General features: G+C 50.0%; 1 protein-coding gene across 1 annotated transcript; it reads left to right on the top strand.

The window, feature by feature from the left end:
* The first annotated feature begins 14101 nt into the window (after nucleotides 1-14101).
* LOC102811203 (uroplakin-3b-like protein-like) lies at nucleotides 14102-18250 on the top strand. Its single transcript, XM_006859829.1, has 6 exons — nucleotides 14102-14192; nucleotides 15764-15916; nucleotides 16069-16288; nucleotides 16749-16828; nucleotides 17025-17145; nucleotides 18133-18250. The coding sequence occupies exons 1-6, from the start codon at nucleotides 14108-14110 to the stop codon at nucleotides 18248-18250; spliced, it is 777 nt and encodes a 258-aa protein (XP_006859891.1). The 5' UTR covers nucleotides 14102-14107.
* Nucleotides 18251-20682: the final 2432 nt, after the last annotated feature.

The following is a 20682-nucleotide window of genomic DNA, read 5'->3' as shown; positions in this document are numbered from 1 at the left end:
CACGGAGGAGGCAGAGGACTGGGCTTCCATGCCCTTATCCCTCAACAGTGTGAGCCGTCCCTGGCCTCAGTTTCTCCTCTGTAAAATGAGTTCCCAACCTAGAAGATCTCTAAGTTTTTTCATCTCAGACATTCCAGACCCAGCTTCACGGAAACCCTACGCCCCATGGGTGACGCAGGCCCCAGTTATCCAGGGAAGAATGTGTTGCCCTTGACAACCATTTTCTATGCGGCATCTCCCCCTGAGGGGCAGAGATGAATGTCCTATTAATCATCCTAGCCCGAACTCTACTTTTCTAGCTCCCTCCTGTGAGGCAGCCTCAAGCTCTCCGGAGGATTTCGTGGAACCTGTGGGTTCAGTTTGGTCCTTCCAACCCCTGGGTCTGGAGACCTGTCCATGTCTCCCATGGGGCCAGGGTCTGCCCTAGGGAAAGGATGGCATGAGCGCAGGGAGAGGCAGAAGTGGGTTGGGGTGAGAGTCTGCTCAAATCATCTCGGTGTGCCCCTTCTGTGTGGGGTTCTCCGTGGGGTGGAGCTGGGGGCCCAGACAAGAACCACAGATAGAGTATGGGGCAGTGATGGAGATCTCTCAGGCATGGGTGGGGGCCCAGAGGAGGCAGCTGGCCCAGCCTGGGGGGAGGGAGGATGAGGGTGACTTGGCGGAGGAGGTGGTGTCTGAGCTGGAGCTGGAGGAAAGGAAGACAGGGACCCAGGCACCACAGCAAGGTTGTTGAGGGCTTGGTTGGTGGGGTATGTGGTGTTGGTAGGAGACATGGCCTGGGACAGGGGGTGGAGGGAGTTGGACACTAGGGGACATCCGAGCAAGGGGGAAGGCTGGGTGTCAGGAGACCCTTTTGGGGGCTAAGATGGAGTGAGAGGCAGGAAGAGGTCATTCCCAGTTAGAATGAGAACACCCCACACAGGTGCTCCCAGGGTTGGAGCGGGGTGCCTGGTAGACTTCAGGCAACACTCTCCCTGCCCCCAGACAGCCAGCTACAACAGCTGCGTAGACACAGCACAGAGGGTTTCAGAAGGACATGCGTGTATCCCTCTCTCAAACGAGGCCATCTGTAGGGCATGGACTACCACCCTTTCTCTCGCCTGGAGGACTGTGGTGTCCTCCCTGAAGGTCCCACTGTTGTTCAGTAGCAGCCAGGTCAGCTGGTGAATTCCTGAGTCCACCCCACTTCCTCTGCTTTAACCCTGTAATGACTCCCAGTTCCCTCCTGTTGTTGTTGTTAAGTGCTGTGGAGTCAGTTCCAACTCATAGTGATCCTGCACAGGGTTTCCGAGGCTGAAAATCTTTACGGGAGCAGAAAGCCTAATCTTTCTCCCATGGAGCTGCTGGTAGTTTCGAACTGCTGACCTTGAGGTTGGCACCCCGACTCGTAACCTCTACGCTACCAGAACTCCTTAGTTCCCTCCTGGTAGGAGCCAAAGTTCTCACAATGACCACATGGCCCCACACACTCCCATCAAACACACCAAGACGATCCCTTCTGGGACCTAGATTGTTTCAAAGCTGACTGTCTAGAAGCTCACCTAGCCCAATGTGCATATTGTACCTCCCATCAGTGGCGCTGTGGGTTAATGCGCCAGACTGCAAAGCCGTTTGAACTGCAAGGTCAGTGATTCAAGCTTACCAGCTGCTCCTCAGAAACCCTATACAGGGTTGCAGTGGGTCAGAACCGACTCAACAGCACTTAATAACAACAATAATCAAGAGGGAGCTTCCCTCCCTTCCTCTTGAATCTGTGCTGGTCTGTGGCTTGCGCTGGCAACAGTGATGTGATATGATTCTCATGTTTACACTTTAAGAGGCGTGGAAGCTGCCATTTTTGCTCTCTTGGGATTCTCACTGCCACGTGAAGGAGCTCACTCTGGACCACAGGATAATGAGCACCCACGTGGAGATAGGCTGCTCCAGCCACCCCAGACTTGTGAAGGGTGCTGAGCTCCCAGTTGAACGGCGTTGTGTAAATGACCCCATCTGAAAACACATGAAGCGCAAGAACCATCTAGTCACTCAGAATCATGAGATGATAAAATGGCTGTTGGTTTAAATCTTTACATTTAGGACCATTTGCTATGCAACAACAAAAAGTGAACGGGGTGAGGGGCCCGGGGGTGGGGGGAGGTTCTTTGCACTCTGGTTTGTCTACCTCTAGATTTGTTTCTGGTAGTGTAGTGGTTACCAGTCGGGCTGCTAACCTCAAGCAGTTCAAAACTACCAGCTGTTCTGTGGGAGAAAGATGAGACTTTCTGTTCTCATAAAGATTTACAGCCTCAGAAACCCTGTTCAAGGTCACTATGAGTCAAATCTGACTCCACAGCACATAACTAACCAACCAACCAGATCAGTTTCTCAGAGAGTGCTGTGATCCTCCCTCTCCCAGTTCATTCAGGCCTGTTTAATTGTCATCTTGTCAGGACTCGATGATCTCCCGACCAAAAAGAACCCTGCCTTCCATAACTCTCACCTGCTGTTGTTGTTGTTGTTAGGTGCCAATGAGTCAATTTAGACTCATAGCAATCCTGTATAGTGTTTCCAAGGAGTGGCGGTGATCTTGAACTGCGGACCTTGCGGTTGAAACCAGCCTTGCAGTCCAGCGCATTAAGTTCTGTTTTTATTCTTCAGAGCCTGAAGCACCACCTGACGTTCCGTTAAGTCTGTATTCATTGGCTTAGTATTTATTCAACCCAATCAGAATGCCAATTCCATTGTAACAGGGAGCTCCAAACCTTGGGACAGTGCCTGGCACAGATGAGTCCTCTGTGGCTACTTATTGAAGGAGAGACTGGATAAAGTCCCCCCACCCTTCCCCAGTCTTCCAGAACTGTCTGCCCACCATGGGCCTGGTGACACATGGCAGGCCTTCAATGAGCAATGTGTCAGTTGCACTGAAGGGAATTAAAAAGGTCTCTGCACTGACCTCCACCTGCCCAGCGTCTGAGTGGGCAGACAGATGTTCAGGCAGGAAGGGACTTGGCCATAAATTCAGGTGAGTAGGGATGAGCCCCAGTCTCCTGTCCCTTAGCCTCAAAATGGTGACTCTTCCTATAGAGTAATGAGTTACAGGAAAGAGATTGTCAGCTCCGATTCTGGCTATAGGATTTGATTGGAGAAGAGGTAAGCTGGCTGTCATGAGACATATGAAAACAGGCCTAGACGGGGCCAGACCACCAAAGAAAGGGAGGTCCAGCGTTAGTGGGGGTCAGTGAACTGCATGTTCTTTTCTCTTGATAATTAACACAGATGAACTTCTGACAGTGGTCAAGCTGGTGGACAGACAAAACTGGAGGCCCAGACACTTCCGCATATTGGCCAGACAAAATTTCCGGTTCCAGACCTGAGGCCTTTCTGAGCAGGGGAGGCTTGCTCTCCTTGGAGGTGTCCAGTTCTCCCTGTGGGCCTTCTCTGAGAATGGGTGTGGTGGTTGCCATGGCACTGGGGCCTTGTTTGGTGAAAAGGGACTGGGTGGGCCTTCGTGGGCCTTGTGAGAAGGTGGGTGGGAGCCCTACCCTGCCCAGTGAGTCACCCCAAAAATACCACAGCAAGGTAAGTCGTAAGGAATAGACTATTCCCCAGGGCTAGGTGTGAGCATCACTCCTGTCTCCCTGAACACCCAGGACCCAGTGCCCTGACACTGGGATTTACAGGGCTTGGGAAAGTCTGAACCATGAAAAGAAGACACAATAAAGAAGCTGGTCTCTGCTTTTGAGAGGAGGCACAACCTAGATGTCAGCCTGCTGCTATAAACACGATGGCACCTGGAGGCCCCTAGCCATATACATCAAAGCAAAGAGGTGCCCAGATCATCAGTCAAAAGAATTATTGAAAACAACTATTGTACCAGACGCTGGACTCAGGACTGCAGAAAAGGAGGGGGGACAAAACAGACCCGGTACCTCTACTGAGGGTGTTAGAATTTGTTGTTATTAGGGTCGTAGATTTTGTTCTGACTCATAGCGACCCTCTGCACACAGAACAAAACACTGCCTGGTCCTGAGCCTATTCCTGCTGTCATTGTATCAATCCATCTCATTGAGAGTCTTCCTCTCTTATGCTGACCCTCCACCTTACCAAGCATGATATCTTTCTCCAGGGACTGGTTCCTCCTAATAACATGTCCGAAGTATGAAAGACAAAGTCTCGCCATCCTGACTTTTTTTTTTTTTAAGTTTTTATTGTGAATTATGTGATAGTTTACACGGGAGAAAATTAGCTTTACATTCATCCTATCATGTATCGTTTCATTGCCATGGTTACAATTCCCTCCATGCATCATCAACCAACCAAAGGGCATACCCTACAAGCCTACCCCTTGGTCATCAGTACACAACCCCTGCCCTCTCTGGGTCTAGAGTCCCCAGCCATTCCATCTCTCCAGGTCATCATCTCTGCCTCCATCTCTGGTATCACTGCTTCTCTGGGTAGGGACCCGCACTCTGCTCTTCTCCCTTGATGGTTCCAGGGACTTCCGCTCCTACACTGCAAAGTTAATCACTCCCCTCCTTTTGCTACAAAAAAGTCTACCTTTACATTTCCAACCCTCACAGTCAGTCCTGATAGCAATTATTCACTATTGTATCACAAGAGTGCTATCCCCATCTTCTTTCATCAGCCCCGTCTCGACAGATTGGATACTACTCAGTTGAGATTCTACCGTCCTCTATGCCCTCTGGATCTAGGCTCCCTCTTGAAAGCTTGTAAGCCAGTCATTTCTTGCCTTTGTCGCTCGCCCCCCTCATTCTGGGTAGCCAATGTCCAATTTGCCCATCTCTGTCTACTCTGTGTATGGAGGGGGTGGGAATGATCCTTGCTGTAAAGATTTGTTCCCTCTTTTGAGCTACTGCATCCATAGGTGTAGGTCAAGTTCATCAAATTGTATCAGATTACTCTCTTTTTCTCCTCTTCTTTCTTCTTCTAGTTGAGTTCTGATCATCCAGCCATTGAAGCCAGGTCAAGTGGGTATTATCTGCAAGTGTGGGTGTTCTTGTGTATATCCCCTCTCTTCTTATCAGCTGGACACTTCACTCTCCACTCTAGTCCTCTGTGGCTATGTCACTCACTGGCTCTGGGCCCAGGAGTCCCCAGGTCTTGCCACACTGCTGACCAACCAAGTCTCTACCCAAGTTCACAAGAGTCTATTGAACATTGTAGGGCTTAGCTCACAGCTTCATTGCTGTTTTTCCCTCACTTCCCCTTATCGGTGACCAACATGGTCACCAGTCAGACTGCGGGCCTACTTGTGTATTCCCCTTGAGTCTTAGTCTTGGATGGGGGTTTGCCCTGAGGGGACCCAACCACTTGCCTTGATGTCTCCTGGGTGAGCAACTTGCTTGTTCTTGTAGTAGTCAGTCGGACTGCCATTTTTTTTATTTTTCCTGTTGGTCTTTCTTTCAAGAAGTATCTTCTGTTCTTCTAGCCACTCCAGACTGGTCTGCTTGTCCCTTCAAGTGGAGGTTTCCCACCTCAGAAGATTCTGGATGCGGTTCAGGATTCCACCTATGGTCTTATGCAATGCAAAGTCTCCGCAGGAAGTCTCCTTCACTGGGCAAGTTGTAGCCCCATATTAGGGATTCCAATCCATCCTGGCTTTTAAGGAGCAATCTGGATGTACTTCTTCCAACACAAATTTGCTTGTTCTTCTGGTAGTCCATGGTACTTTCAATATTCTTCTCCCACATCATAATTCAAATGCATCAATTCTTCTACAGTCTTTCTTATTCATTGTCCAACTTTCACACGCATATGTTGTTGTTGTTATCAGGTGCCATTGAGTCAGTACCGACTCATAGTGACCCTATGCACAACAAAACGAAACACTGCCCAGTCCTGGGCCAAATTCAAAATTGTCACGTTTGAGCCCATTGATGCTGCCACTTTGCCAATCCATCTCGCTGGGGCTCTTCCTCTTTTTCTCTGACCCTCCACCTTACCAAACATGATATCCTTTTCTAGAAACTGGTCCCTCCTGACAACATGTCCAAAGTATGAGAGATGAAGTTTGGTCATCCTGGCCTCCAGAAAGCACTCTGACTGCACTTCTTCCAACACAGATCTGTTTTATTCTCCTGCAACACCATAACTCAAAAGCATCAATTCTTCTACAGTTTTCCTTATTCACTGTCCAGCTTTTGCATGCATCTGAGGTTATTGAAAATACCATGGCTTGGGTCAGGCGCATCTTAGTCTTCAAGCTGACATCTTTGCTCTTCAACACTTTAAAAAGATCTTGTGCAGCAGATTTGCCTAATGCAATACAACGTTTGATTTCTTGACTGCTGCTTCCATGAGTGTTAATACTTGATCCAAGAAGAGTGAAGTTCTTGACAACTTCCATCTTTCTACATTGATAAGAATATTGTTTATTGGTCCGGTGGTGAGGATTTTGGTTTTTTTTACATTGAGATGCAATCCATACTGAAGGTTGTGGTCTTTGATCTTCATCAGTAAATGTTTTAAGTCCTCTTCAATTTCAGCAGGCAAGCTTGTATCATCTGCATATTGCAGGTTGTTAATGAGTCTTCCTCCAATCCTGATGCCACGTTTTTCTTCATAGAACCCAGCTTCTCAGATTATTTGTTCAGCATACAGACGGAAACAGTATGGTAGAAGGATACCACCGTGGCACACACCTTTCCGGATTTTAAACCGTTCAGTATCCCCTAGTTCTGTTAGAATGACTGACTCTTGTTCTATATAGAGATCCCTCATGAACACAATGAAGAATTCTAGAAAACATTCTTCACAATGTTATTCATAGCTTGCCATGGTCCCCACAATTGGAAACCTTTGCATTATCAATATGGTACAAGTAAACATCTTTCTGATAGTATCTACTTTCAGCCAAGATCCATATAATGTCAGCAATGATTTCCTTAAATCCACGTCCTCTTCTGAATCTGACTTGCATTTCTGGCAATTCTTTGTTAATGTACATTTGCAACCATTTTTAGATTATCTTCAGCAAAATTTTACATACATATGATATTATTAATGATGTTATTCAATGATTTCTGCATTCTGTTCGGTCACCTCTCATAGGAACAGGCACAAATATGGATCTCTTCCAATCAATTGGCCAGATAGTTGTCCTCCAAAAATACTAAAATCTGTGTTGGAAGAAGTACAGCCAGAATGTTCCTTCGAAGCCAGGATGGCAAGACTTTGTCTCTCATACTTTAGACATATTATCAGGTAGAACCAGTCCGTAAAGGACATTATGTTTGGTAAAGTGAAGGGTCGTCAAAAATGAGGAAACGCCCACTGAAGTGGATTGGCACAGTGGCAGCAGCAATATAATAACCAAGGTGACAATGGTGCAGACAGGCAGCATTTTGTTCTATTGTACACAGGGTAGCTATGAGTTGGAACTGACTCAGGACACCTAACAGCAATATAAGGATGTTCATCATCCCTATAGGTATGAATCAAACCCCAAACCCATTACCTTCTAGTTGATTCTGGTGCATAACAACCCTCTAAGACAGGGTAGGACTGCCCCCAGGGTTCCCAAGACTGTAATCTTTACAGAAGCAGACTGCTGCAGCTTTCTTTGGAGGAGCAGATGCAGGATTTGAAACACAACCTTATGGTTAGCAGCCAAGCATTGTATTCATTCTGCAACCAGGGCTCCTTATGAACATTTCTATACTAAAACGCTGGGGGACCCAGAAAGCCTCGCTCTGTCTGACTTGGACTGCAGTTGAGTTCACTGGTGCCCTCATGTCTGGTCCTGCGTGGTGCCTGGGTCTGGATTGAATAGCCTAGATCACACTTTCTCTGGGCCCACATATTTGCTTAAGGTTCTGCATGAATGACTTCTGTATCCTATGACTCAATGCAATTGCCATGCCTCCTGTATTTGAAATCCATCGCTATCTCCACCCAGGTGCTGGTTTCTCTACTTTGTGTGAGGTTTCTGTGGGAGATACTGGGGGCCCTGAACAAGAAAGGTCAGTTTCTGTCTTTAAAGGGACTTCCCACAGAAGAGGGGACAAGTGTGGAAATAACAATACATTATATCCAATGATTAATAGATAGAAGCTCATGCTGGGCCAAGAGAAGCCCTTGAGGGCACCCAGTTCAACCAGGACATGTGATCCCGTAGTGCAGAGCCTGGGGTAGTGGTGGGCAGTTGGAACAGGGAAGAGAGACTAACCACAGACCACTCACAACGAATGCAGGAAACGAGCTAGTCTGTCAGGAGAGTCCAGTAAAAGGAAAGATAGAAAAGGGGACTATCCCCCAAATCAGGCATGTGGAGAAAAGACTAAGTCTGAGCTGATATAATGGCAAAGAAATATATCAAACCCAGGAAAAAATGACAAACTATGGGGCTTCAATTATGATAGGAAGACATAGGGGTCAGTAGACAACTATCAGGAGACCTGGAGCCCACCCTGGAGAAAAGCAACATTAAAAAGCAAAAGCACGAACTCACTCAACGCTCCCCTTACTTGTGAGGTGGAAGTCTGTTCTCCTCACTTCGAGAACATCTATGCTTTAACACGTCTCTTTACTTGCTTAAACCTCTGTCTCTCTGGCTCCTTTCGTGCGCGTATTGTACCTACGTGTCCTATCTACTCTTCAGTGGGATATTGGGACCTGGCCAGGATGCTTCATTGGTGCTGTGACCGTAGGACTAAGGAGACCCTTACCTGGGACTGAAAGGTAGCGAGGAACGCCCGGGAGACAGATGGGCCTAAGCAAAGGCACAGAGGTGTGCTGCCACATGAGTCTATAGGAGGATGTCTCATAAATTAGTTTAAATTTTTATTTGTTTTGGCTAAGTGCTGTTGAATCAACCCGGTATAGGGTTTCAGAGGACCAGCTGGTGCATTTGAACCACTGACCTTGTGGTTCAAACTGACCTTGCGTCCAGGGCTTATCCTACAGAGCCACACCAAGACTCCTTTTATTTAATTAAAAATAAACTTTTGATTGTGAATTGGATGAAGATTTACAGAGGAAATCAGTTTTCCATTCAACAATTTAGTCATATTTTGTTTCATGTCATTGATTGTAATCCTCCCACTTCTACCCCCCAGTTCCCATTCCCTGGCCTTCTTTCCTGACTTCTGAACTTTGTTCTTGGGTAAATGTTGCCCTTTTGATCTCAATATGTTGTTGTTGTTGTTCTAAGGTTTGCCTACCTCCCTAGTGTTATTTATTGTTCACCTTACAGACCTATCCACACTCATAGAAACAGATGTCAAGAAATCAAATGACCAGAGGACCCTAGGACCATCAAGGGAGAAGAATACAAGTGGAATGCAGGACACTATCTGGAGAAGCAGCAACACCTGAGATGGAGGCAGAGAGGGAGCAGCTGAGGAAAGAGAGACTCTTTCTCAGGGAAAGAGAGGGACTGAGAGCTGGCGGTCAGGAGACAGGCTTGCAGAATGTGTCCTTTGATGGTTTAATTTATTAAATATGCCTGAGTGTTTAAAATAAATAAATAAAGAGATAAAATGAATAGAGAGAAATCCAATTAACTGATGGTACATGGAGAGGATTACAATCATTGTATGTGATTTGTTGAATGTAAAACTGATGATCTGCCCTGTAAACTTTCACTCAAATCACAATAAAAACTTAAAAAAGAAATCAAATGACCTACTGTATTTGGAATATCTGCTGCACAAGACCTCTTTAAAGTGTTCAAGAGCAAAGATGTCAGTTTGAGGACTAAGGTGCACCTGACCCAAGCCAGGGTATAACTTCATATGTATGTGAAAGCTGGCCAGTGAATAAGGAAGACCTTAGAAGAATTGATGCTTTTGAGTTTTGGTGCTGGAGGAGAATATTGAAAGTGCCATGGGCTGCCAAAAAAACAACAGATCTGTGTTGGGTGAAGTACAGCCAGAGTGCTCCTTGGAAGTCAGGGCGGCCACACTTGTCTCTCATACTTTGGACATGTTGCCAGGAAGGATCAGTCCTTGGAGAGGGATATCACACTGGGTAAAATGGAGGGTCAGAGAAAAAGAGGAAGACCCCTAACGAGATGAATTGGCACAGTGGCAGCAGTGATGGGCTCAAATGTAGCAACGATTGTGAGGTTGGTACAGACCCAGGCAGTGTTTTGTTCTGTCAGTACCGACTCCATGGCACCTAACCGCAACAACAGCAAATAGACCTCTCTGTTGTTTGGCTGAAACTTGAGCCTAGGGGGTGACGGGTGAGTGAAGGCCAGGGTCTCGGGTCCTCCAGGCTCTATCTGGCCACTGGTCTTTTTTATGGTGTTGAGTTTTGTTCCACATTTTCTCCTACGCTATCCAGAACCTTCTAATGTGATTCTTTCAGAGCAGTTGGGAGTGGTAGCCGGGTCCCAGAGTCATGGAGTCTGAGGTTCATCGGGTCATAAATCCATGCGTCTTTCATTTCCTTCACTCTTCTTTATCCAGACACGGAGATAGCAGTAGCAGTACCTTAGAGGGCTGCTGTAGCTCATTTCATGTCCATGTGGACTCACCTGCCCAGTGCAGCTTCCCTTTGGCTCCTGCCTAAACTGTATCTGTCTTTCCTTGAGTCTTTACTCTGATGCTTGGCCCCGAGTCTTAGTCCTCAGTCACAGCTGGCATACTTTTTTTTAAAAAATTGAGGTGAAAAATAGGTAACAAAGCATTTGCCAATTCAACCATTTTTACATTTCAGTAACACTGACTACGTTCATCCTGTTGTCCAACTGTTACCGCTATCTGTTCCCAGATTACCCCACCACCATTAACAGAAGCCAATGCTCACCAATGGCTCTCCCATCCCCCTCCTGCTGTCCCTGCTAACTGCTAATAAATTTCTGCCTGTTTCATATAAATGAGATCATACAATATTTGTTCTGTTGTGACTGACTTATTCCACTCAGCATCATTCTTATAATGATTTTTAAATATAAAATGTCTAATATTGTCTGTTCACCTGCCTCATAAACAGTAGATCACAAAAAACCTACTAAGTAATTATGTAGTGTTGATTTGTTGCTGTCGTTAAGTACCATCGAGTCACTACTGACTCATAACGACCCTGTATAGGGTTTCCAAGGAACGACTGGTGGGTTTGAACTGTCTGCTTTGCAGTTAGCAGTCAAGTGCTTATCCTACAGTGCCACACCAAGAATTCATGTAATGTTGATAGGAATTGTTTAGTATTTGAAGACTAAATAAATAGTTTGAAGTTGTCAAGGACTTCATTCTTCTTGGATCAACTATCAACACTCACGGAAGCAGCAGTCAAGAAATCAAACGACGTATTGCATTGGGCAAATCTGCTACACAAGACCTTTTTAAAGTGTTGAAGAGCAAAGATGTCAGCTTGAGGACTAAAATGTGCTTGACCCAAGCCATGGTATTTTCAATAACCTCATATGCATGTGAAAGCTGGACAGTGAATAAGGAAGACCGCAAAAGAATTGATGCTTTTGAGTTATGGTGTTGGAGAAGATATTGAAAGTGCCATGGGCTGCCAAAAGAACCAATAGATCCGTTTTGGAGGAAGTACAACTGGAGTATTCCTTGGAGGCCAAGATGGCCAAACTTCATCTCTCATACTTCAGACATATTGTCAGGAGGGACCAGTCACTGCAGAAGGATATCATGTTTGGTAAGGTGGAGGGTCAGAGAAAAAGAGAAAGACCCCCAACGAGATGGATTTGCCAAGTGGCAGCATTGATGGACTCAAGCGTGGCAACAGTAGTGAGGTTGGCCCAGGATTGGGCAGTGTTTCGTTCTGCTGTGCATAAGGTCTCTATGGGTCGGTACCAACTCGATGGCCCCTAACAACAACAACATAATAAATAGTGGGGAAGACCCCCAGAGAGATGGATTGGCAAAGTGGCAGCATCAATGGGCTCAAGCGTGGCAACAACTATGTCTCGGATTTCAGATAACGGATCACCCTGTGGGGGACTGTGGGGGCTGAAGAGTTCTCTTTTGGTCCTGCTGAGAAGGAGATTCCATGATTGCCAGGTGGAGACATCCATTTAGCAGGTGGGGACATGTAGAGAGGGCTGGGTTGAAAAACACAGATCTGGGACACAGTCACACAAAGGCCGGAATAAAGTTATGAAAGTGGCTGAGATCACAAAGGCAGAGAGTCAAGGTGATGAGAAACAGAGGACCAAGGGCAGAGAAGATCTTCCGTTTCAGGTTCAGGGAAAGAAGTCCTTTAAGGAGTGTATGGGAGCAGGCAGAGAGGTGAGAAGAGAGACTAGCGTGCTGGAGTGCAAAGGTGTGTGTGTGGGGGGGGGGAAGTGGGGGGTAACACCCAGAGGATGCTGCAAGACTGCTGAGCTTCACTATAACCCCACTGGTCATTGGCAACCCCATTGAGAGCCATTGCCGAGAGAGTTGAGATCGAAAACCATACTTTGGTTGGTGGCAAGGAAGTGTGTAGACAACTGTCCCAGGTCCCTTGACTGAGAAGACTCTCCAAAATTAAATCAGATAGAAAGATGGCGTCTCTTTTCCTTCCAGGTCATGCCCTACTGCTTATCATGGGTGCAGTTGTCATGTTAGGAATGCCAGTGACACCAGAGAGGACGGACTCAGTGGAGAAGAACTTTTACCACGTGACACTTTCATGATGACACTTGAGACCAGGCTGGTGGTGCTCAAGGCTCATCACGACAATGAGCAGCAGCACCCTCCAGGGGCTGAAGGCCACACGGCTGAGCTCACCCAGGACCTTGACCGGACAGGGACCTGTGACAGAGCCAGCTTTCCTGATGACAGTCAACCTCTCGCTTGCCGCAGCACAAACTGGGCCCAAGAGAGTGGACTGGTTGGTACAAAGCACCATGGGAAAACTGGGAAAGAAGGGAGTCATAGTCTTTGGGGAGGGAGGAAGGGGAGCAGGTTAGGAAGATTGTCTGAGTGGACTTCATTATATTCATCCTGTTGTACAACTATTACCTCCATCTGTTGCCAAATTATTCCACCCAGGAGGTGATATCTGAACTGAGTTTTGAAGTAGCCTTATGAGTTTTCTCATACAGCTACTTCAAAACTTTCAGGCAAAGGATCAGAACATGCAAACGTTCAAAGGTATGAGATGCTCCAAGAAGGATGGGGTAGAGTGAGTTAAGAGGACCTTGAACTTTTGGTACCTAGTGGGTGGTGCTTCTCAACTTCTCACCTCAACGTGCTTGGGGCTTCTCACTGTGCAATAGGAGGTTTTTGTGAGTTTGGGAAACATCCAAGTCCCTACAAGGAAACCTGTTCCTCACCCAGGAGTTAGGCTGTAGGTTTTGAAATCCTATTGGATTTTCAGTAGAGAAGACACCTGGCATGATTTAAGTTTTAGGAGGATGGTTCTGGCCAAGTGTGGAGGCTGGACTGAGGGGGGCTGAGATTGAGGCAGGGTGTCCCATGAGGGGTTCTGCTCCAACTTAAGAGAGAGGGGCTCAGCATATACTCTGTCCATGTGTCCTCTGTCTAGAGAACAGTGACTGGGGTTGGAGGAGGGAAGGGGGACAGGCCGAGATGGCCACCTGGACATGGAGTCCAGGCTGGTGGTGTTCCTAGTTGGTCCCCACAATGAGCAGGGCACTGGACTACAAGGGGTGTATCCAAGCTTGCAGTGGGTGTGACCTGTGGACTCTGGTCTCTGTTGTGATTGGCTAGATAATCTTGGACCAGTCACTCCCTGCCCCCTGCCCTGCACCTCTTCTAGAAAACGAGGTAACTCCCTCGACAGGGTCCCTAGTTACTGGGTTGGGGAATGTTTGGGTGAGAAGATGCCATGGGTGGGTGTGGCAGTACTGTCATTGTAACAGTCTGGACCCAGGGCCCTGCCTCCTTCTTCCTCAATCCCTCCCTGGCCAGGCCCTCCTGAAGTAGGGGTGGAGGTGTCCAGGCTTGTCTTGTCCGCTACAACCAATTGTTCTCTTTAGACCCCTCCCTGATGAAGCTAAATCCACAAGGCCTGAGATTCTGCCCCCAAACCTGTTCAACCAGTTGTCTGGGAGGAGGGGGCACCCGGGAGGGACAGCAAGAGGTGCTAGAAGCAACCTCCCCCTGCCCAGCTCAGACAGCCGAGCCTCTGGGGCTGTGGACGCCATAGACACATCCTTGGACAGATAAACGGGGGTGCTCTTGGCCTGGCCATGGGGCTCACTCGGGGACAATTTCGGCTGTTGATACCACTGCTGCTACTGCTGATGCCTGATCTCTGGTTCGGGACATGCCTGGGTGAGTGAGGGCAGGGGCCTAGGCGGAAGGCACACAGGGTCTGACTTGAGGAGGCCAGACTCACCTCTGCTGATGTCTGGGCACTGGAGGAGTCAAAAGGGGATCACAAGACAGACACCTAGCCCCTCATGCAAGGAATGCTGCCTCCCTCATTTTGAGTTCCTTGTCACCTTGCATCCTGAGTCCTCGCTCCAATTCTTACCAAATGTGCCCCCTCCTTCCCCTGACAAGGACAAAGGAACAGGGGTTTGAAATCCCAAAGGACTCAGACCTCCCACCAGGCCCCTTACCCCAAGGCAACCTTACCTCTCTCATCTACTCCTTTCTCTTCATTAAGCAAACACGAAGTGCCTACTGTATGCTGAGTGCCTGAGAAGTCTGGGAAAGGAGGAATCAAGTCTGCTTCCCCCCACTCCCGGTTAGAATTGAGCTAAATTAGGTGGAATTAAATGGGAACGAGTTACTTGTTGAGTTGCTAACCACAAGGTCAGCAGTTCGAACACACCAGTGGCTCTGCAGGAGAAAGATGAGGCCGGAAACCTATGGAGCAGTTCTACTCTACCCTACCGGGTCCTAATGAGTCCGGATCAACTCAGTGGTGGTGGGTTAAATGGGAATCAATGACACTGATTGAAAGCATGAGAAACTTCTAGAGACTTGCACAAAAGCCCACCTCATCTTTTGCTCCTCCCTAGTATTTGGGGCCGGGGAGAAAAGAGGCTTTGTGGCTCTGCTTCTGTCTTTGGGGGGTACAGGTAGGGGCTTTGAACTCTCTGAACAGCAAGGTGAACCTAGGCCACTTTGCCAAACTGGCATGTGCACTGAGGCTGCTCTTTCTGCTGTCCTCTGCTCATACTTCCCCAGCTGACACTGCGGAGGGGCTAGGAGGAGAGAACAGGTCCTCAAGGGGAGGGTGCCTTGGCACCCGAGTGGGACACAGCAGAAAACTGGGTGGGAAGGAAATGATGTTCCATACTTGGAGCCAGCCTCTGGTCCCAGAATCCCTGTCACATACGGGGTCTCAATGAGGACCTGCCCACGTTACACCCCAACACCATCATCACCACCACACACACACCTCACTCCTGCCCAAGATGTTCCTCTCACCATGTAAACCCCTATGGGTGGCAGTGAGAGGACTTGAGAGATGGGTTAACTGAGGCCCAAAGAGGGTCAGAGCTCAAGGCCAATGGGGACATCAGGAGCTTTCTGCCTGAGGATTCAGGTTCACCCCCAACCTGAGTCTCAGACCAAAGAAAAGGCCAAAGACCCCTGCTCCGGGAAAACTGTGCCTCTCCTGCCCAGTGTTGCTGGGCCCATCACCAGGGGCCCTGGGAAGAACAGGGAATGCCCTCCCATAGAGCCCACCCCTGGGAGAATCCTAAAGGCAGGGGCATGAATTTGCCCCAACCCCACCCTCAGAATGGGGCTCCCAAGACAGACCCGTGTCTCCCCGGTCAGACTTTGACTCCCAGGGCAGGGCAGGGCTTCCCTGCTCAGATTGGGCTAGGATAGACCTACCCTGTCCCACCTCTTCTCTTTGCCCTTCCTCTCCAATTCACCCACCCCAGAGCACATCAACTATGTACCCCGACTCTCAAACGCCAACCTGGCGGGAAGGCTCACGCAGTCCACCTTCACCCTGGAGCAGCCTCGGGGTCAGTTCAACCTCCCAAACATCTCTGACTTTGATGCCATCTGGCTGGTGGTGGCCCACAGCAATGGTGGGTATGCTGGGAAAGGCCTTGATTCTTCCTCTGTGATGTGGCCAGATGGGCCAAAAGAGAGCCATGAGGGTGGGGGTGTTGAAGGTCAAGGTTTAGTGGGGTGGGGTGGAGTCCTGCACCCACCATCTAACCTGCAGTGCCACCCTCAGCCACCCAGAACTTCACTGCCCCACAGAGGATGGAGGATTTTCCTGCCCCTGCTGACCTACCTCAGAAGGGCTACTACCTTACGCTGAAGGCCAACCGGGTGCTCTACCCAGGTAACCAGGCCCACAACCAGCTCCAAGTCCTCCGAGTGGGCAACGACACTGGTTGCCTCCCAACCAGAAAGGGCTGCAACCACCCCCTACCAGGCCCAGGCCCCTACAGGTGAGCGTCTCTGCCCGGTCCCTGGCTGGGGTGTGGGTGCACCCCATGCTGCCCAGCTGTGACTGGGAACACTGCCCTGTGTTTCCTACTCGAGCTCTATACACAGGAGGTTGGTGGAGTCTCCATCTTTCTTAAACAGAAAGTCCCCTCCCTGGAGCTCTGGTCCCCATGACTGGTCTGAACTATGTTAGTGGTGTCTCCCCATCTAGACTGGGCTCTCCCTAGCCCCTCCACTACTCCTATGTGCTTGATTCACTGGTGTTAGGTGTTGGGAGGTCTAACCCAGCACCCATCCACACTTCCCAAATGAGGACACCGAGACCCAGAAGGGGAGTGGTGCACCCGAGGTCATACAGCTGGGATTTGAACCCCTTCTCTGTGCTCCACCTCCTGGTGCAAGGGAGTCAAGAGGACTCAAGAGTGTGGGTCCCCCACCCTCACTGCTGGGTCTCCTGTTCAGGGTGAAGTTCCTGGTGATGAGTGATAACGGGGTGCTTGTGGCGGAGACAGAGTGGTCTAGTGAGACCTGCCTACAGCAAGGTACTGGCTTGATAAAGCCGCTCAGACACCGGGGGCTGGAGGCCAGGGTCTAGGGGGCTCGCCAGGACTGGGCACGAGCTGAGGAGTAAGTCAAGCCCACATCAGATTGCCCATGACCACCCTGCTGTCTGCAGGTGCCGGCGACTCCTCCTCAGGTCAAATATAATCTCTTCCTCTCTCCACCTGGCCCCCTCAGCGGACATCCTCCACGCTGTCCCTGGGCCACAGACTGCCAGCACTGTGGTCATTGTGGCCTTCCTGTCGGTGCTACTGGCCATACTCTTCACTGTGCTCCTGGCCCTGCTCATCTACACCTGGTGAGTGGGCACGCTGAGACTACCTCTGAGCCCTTATATTCACCCTTGGCCTCTCCTGGCCCAGGCCCCTGGGGGTCAGCTCCCTCTTGCCGCCCTTGCTGTAATCACACAGGGGTTAACAGTGTGTGCAGTGGCCGATCCGATCCACAGAATCCCAGAAACCTGCAGGACCCGGTGGGGGTTCAGGTGCCTTAATCCCTCACTGTCATCCATCTCTGCCCCACCCCCACCCCCACTTCCTGATTGTGCGCCACTCGCCCCCTGGTGGCAATAGCTGGAATTACAGTTGATGGCGGCTGGAGGTGGAGGCCAATAACTAAGTTTTCCTCAACACATCAGAGAGAACTCAGGTGCTGGGACCTGGTGCAGAGGGCTGTCTGTGGAGCTTAGAAGGGGGAAAGGGGACAGCGGAGTTGGAGGAGGTCAGGCAGTGGGGCCAGGAGTCCTTGAGGCCCCGCTGAGGAACTGGGCAGAGGAAGCCAGTGGTGGGTTTTGCTCAGGGGGAAACAAGCCTGGGACCTCTGGGTATGTGGCCAGTAGGGAGGGAGCGTAGGGGTTGGACGATGACAGACATTGGGAGGGAACATTGTGATTGCAGACTAGGAAGAAAAGCCTGGTAATCTAGTTCCAAAAACCAGCCATTGAAGCCTGAGGAACCATTCACTTCTCAGCCTGGGGATGGCACAGGACTGGGCAGTGTTTGGTTCCATTGTACACGGGGTCACCACGAGTAGGGTCCAGCTCAATGGCAGGTCACAACAACAGAGAGACAGCGGTAGCCTGGGTCCCTGGGGTCAATACGAGTGGTGCCTCCAGTGTGAAGTTACGTGCTAATTGCAATTGAAGTCGGTTTCATCTCATAGCAACCCTGTATAGGTTTCGGACCTATACGACCTATACAATGGCCATCCGTCCCAGTTCCAGGCAGTGGCTGGGAACTTCCACAGGTCCCATGTTTACAATTCTCTCTCTTTCCCCACCTCCAAGTTCCAACACCTGCAGGGGCACAACTATTTCAGGACCCAACGAGTCACTGTACATGAGGAGATATAATACTCACCACACGTTCGGCCCTCAGCCTCGGAGAACCCCCGAGAGACCCTGACAAGCCCTTGTTCCTAGTGCACGCTGCAGAGCCTGGCGTGAGGGACACCTGCAACGTCTCAGGACTGGGAGAGGTGCTTTTTCAATGAGGGTGTCATCATGAGCCCCAATGCCTGAGCCAGTCCTGTGGGAAATAAATTTCCCAACACCTCCCTGAGTGTCTGTGGTGGTACACATCTGGGTAGCCTCCCAGTCCTGGTGTGGCACTGTAGGATAAGTTAGCAGCTGCTTGCTCCTCGGAAACCTATACAGGGTTGCTATGACTTGGAATCGACTTCTATGGCACTTAATAACAGCAACAATTTCCTACGTCCTCCTCCCCCCAGCTCCTCTGGGAATGTTCTGCAGTGTTGGTGGTGAAAGAAGGCCCCCCACTGAGTTACCTGGGACTCCATGGGTCCAGTAAAGCTGAAACAAGGAAATTCCTTATAAACTGTGGGCACCGAACATGCATGAGAGGTGCCCACCTGTCCTGTAAATCAGTCCTTCTCTTAGCCAAGAGGCCCTGAGACTGTCCCCGCCCTCCCCAGCAACTTAGAGCTGTGGGTCAGCCCTTCCTCAAAATTTCCCCTGGAGATTTAAAGAGACATAGCTTCTAAATGTCACCCACCACACCTGCCACACTCCTGAGTGGGGGCCCACACAGACTCAGGTTGTCAGAGTTGGAAATTCAGCTCCAAAGCTTGGACTTTGCCTAGAGCTGACTCCAGCCCCCAAATCATTCAGGGCACACAGCACCTCACAGCTGAGCTTCCCCTCTGCCCCCCACACTCTTACTGGGGCCCCTGGGATGGCCCAAGCCAGGTTTTGCCTTCAAGATGCTCACCACTGGGAGGAAGGGCACTGCAAAGGATGGTGGAATCATGGGACTACCTTGATGAGCAGGTGGTACTAGGTGGGCCCAAGAAGGAGGCTGCAAACACCTAGGAGCATTTGGGGGCTGGCAGGCAGGCAGGCAACCCTAGAATCGAGGGAGGGAGGGGAAGGATGGAGAGCTCAGGAGGGGCCCTGCCCTCTGGGGTCAGGAAAGAGGGGTGCTGGCTGGGCTCCCAGCTGTCTGCCTGAGGGAGATGCCAGAGTCCCTAAATGGTTTATTAGCTGGAGCAGACACATCCGGCTTTGCTGCTGAGGAAATGCTCATGTGGCCCCAGGTGCCATGCTGGGGGGTGGGGATGGGGAGGGAAGTACACTGAGTCACCAAGCCTTGGTCTCTTCTCCACAGTCTTAGGGGGGCCACCAGCCCCGACCCTGGCATCAGATGGCCCTGGATAAATACATACCATCTCTGGGCCTGGTGTAAACAACGAAGCTTGTCCTCCAGCAACCTTGACCCTGTGTGGGTCAGGGTGCGGGCAGGAAACAGATGGCTGCTATCTCGAAGGGCAATTGAGAGAGTTTACAAAGGTGTGGGCAGATCCAGGAGCATCAACAAGAGAGCACAGTCAGGGACCAGTCCCCATGAGGAGCCATAAACTGTCTTGACTGAAGAGCTGAGGGGGTGGGGAGAGGGGGGTGCTACTTCCAGAACCAGGACCGGTAGTCCTGGTGTGGGCCCTCCCAGCAAGAACAGGGCCACAGGCAGAGTGCTGTGGACACTGCCCTACCGTGGTCTTCAGGAAGGGAATAAGGTAACACCTGCCCCAGCCTCCCTCCTCTTGCCATCTGGTGTCTCCATGACCAAACCTGGCCTGAGGGAGAAAGGCAGAGGTCTGGGAGGTCTGGTCATGAGGCTTACCTCCTGGGCTCAGCACAGGCTAGTGAAAGGATTAGAAAGGATTTGGAGGCCCCAGACCATCTTCAGCCAAACCTGTGACTGAGGAGAGGTGCAGACAGATGGTCACATGGGTAAATCTTTAGTTGGAGGGACCCTGAGGGGCTATCCCGAGCCTTGGAGGATAGCAGAACTTACCAGCTAGAGCAGGTGGGGTACCCAAATAAACCCTCATAGCCTTCTTGTCTATTCCTTGGGGATACCTCCTCCCCAAAGCCCTCTTGGTAGAACCTACCTTCACGTTTCAGGATTGAGAGGCAGTGAGCGTGAGGGTCCTCTTTGATCTTCAGCCCCTATTAGGAATAAAAGGCCACTCCCCTAGCCTCTTCCCCACAAGCAATTGTCCGCATTGTGGTCTGTCTCACCCAATCCCTCGTCTCCTCAGATTCATCCCCTCCAGTGCTCTGTGTTCACTAATGACAACTCCCTCAGCTGTCCTCATCCCCTGGCTGTCTCTGACCAAGCATCCCAGAAGCCCCTCATGCCAAACATACGACCCCCCACAGAAAATTCTAGAGCTGCCCCCAACCCTGTTTCTCCACCTGGTTCCCTGGGCCTTGAGCACCCAGGCTGAATCTGGGGACACAAGCCCTACGTCTTCATGTGCCACCTTCCTCAGATCTGTGCCACCATTCTGTCCTAATCCTCATATTGGTTTATCA

Source organism: Chrysochloris asiatica, unplaced genomic scaffold (assembly GCF_000296735.1).
Source record: "Chrysochloris asiatica unplaced genomic scaffold, ChrAsi1.0 scaffold00034, whole genome shotgun sequence".
Taxonomy (NCBI): Eukaryota; Metazoa; Chordata; class Mammalia; order Afrosoricida; family Chrysochloridae; genus Chrysochloris; species Chrysochloris asiatica.
This window is presented reverse-complemented; position numbering and strand designations above follow the sequence as displayed.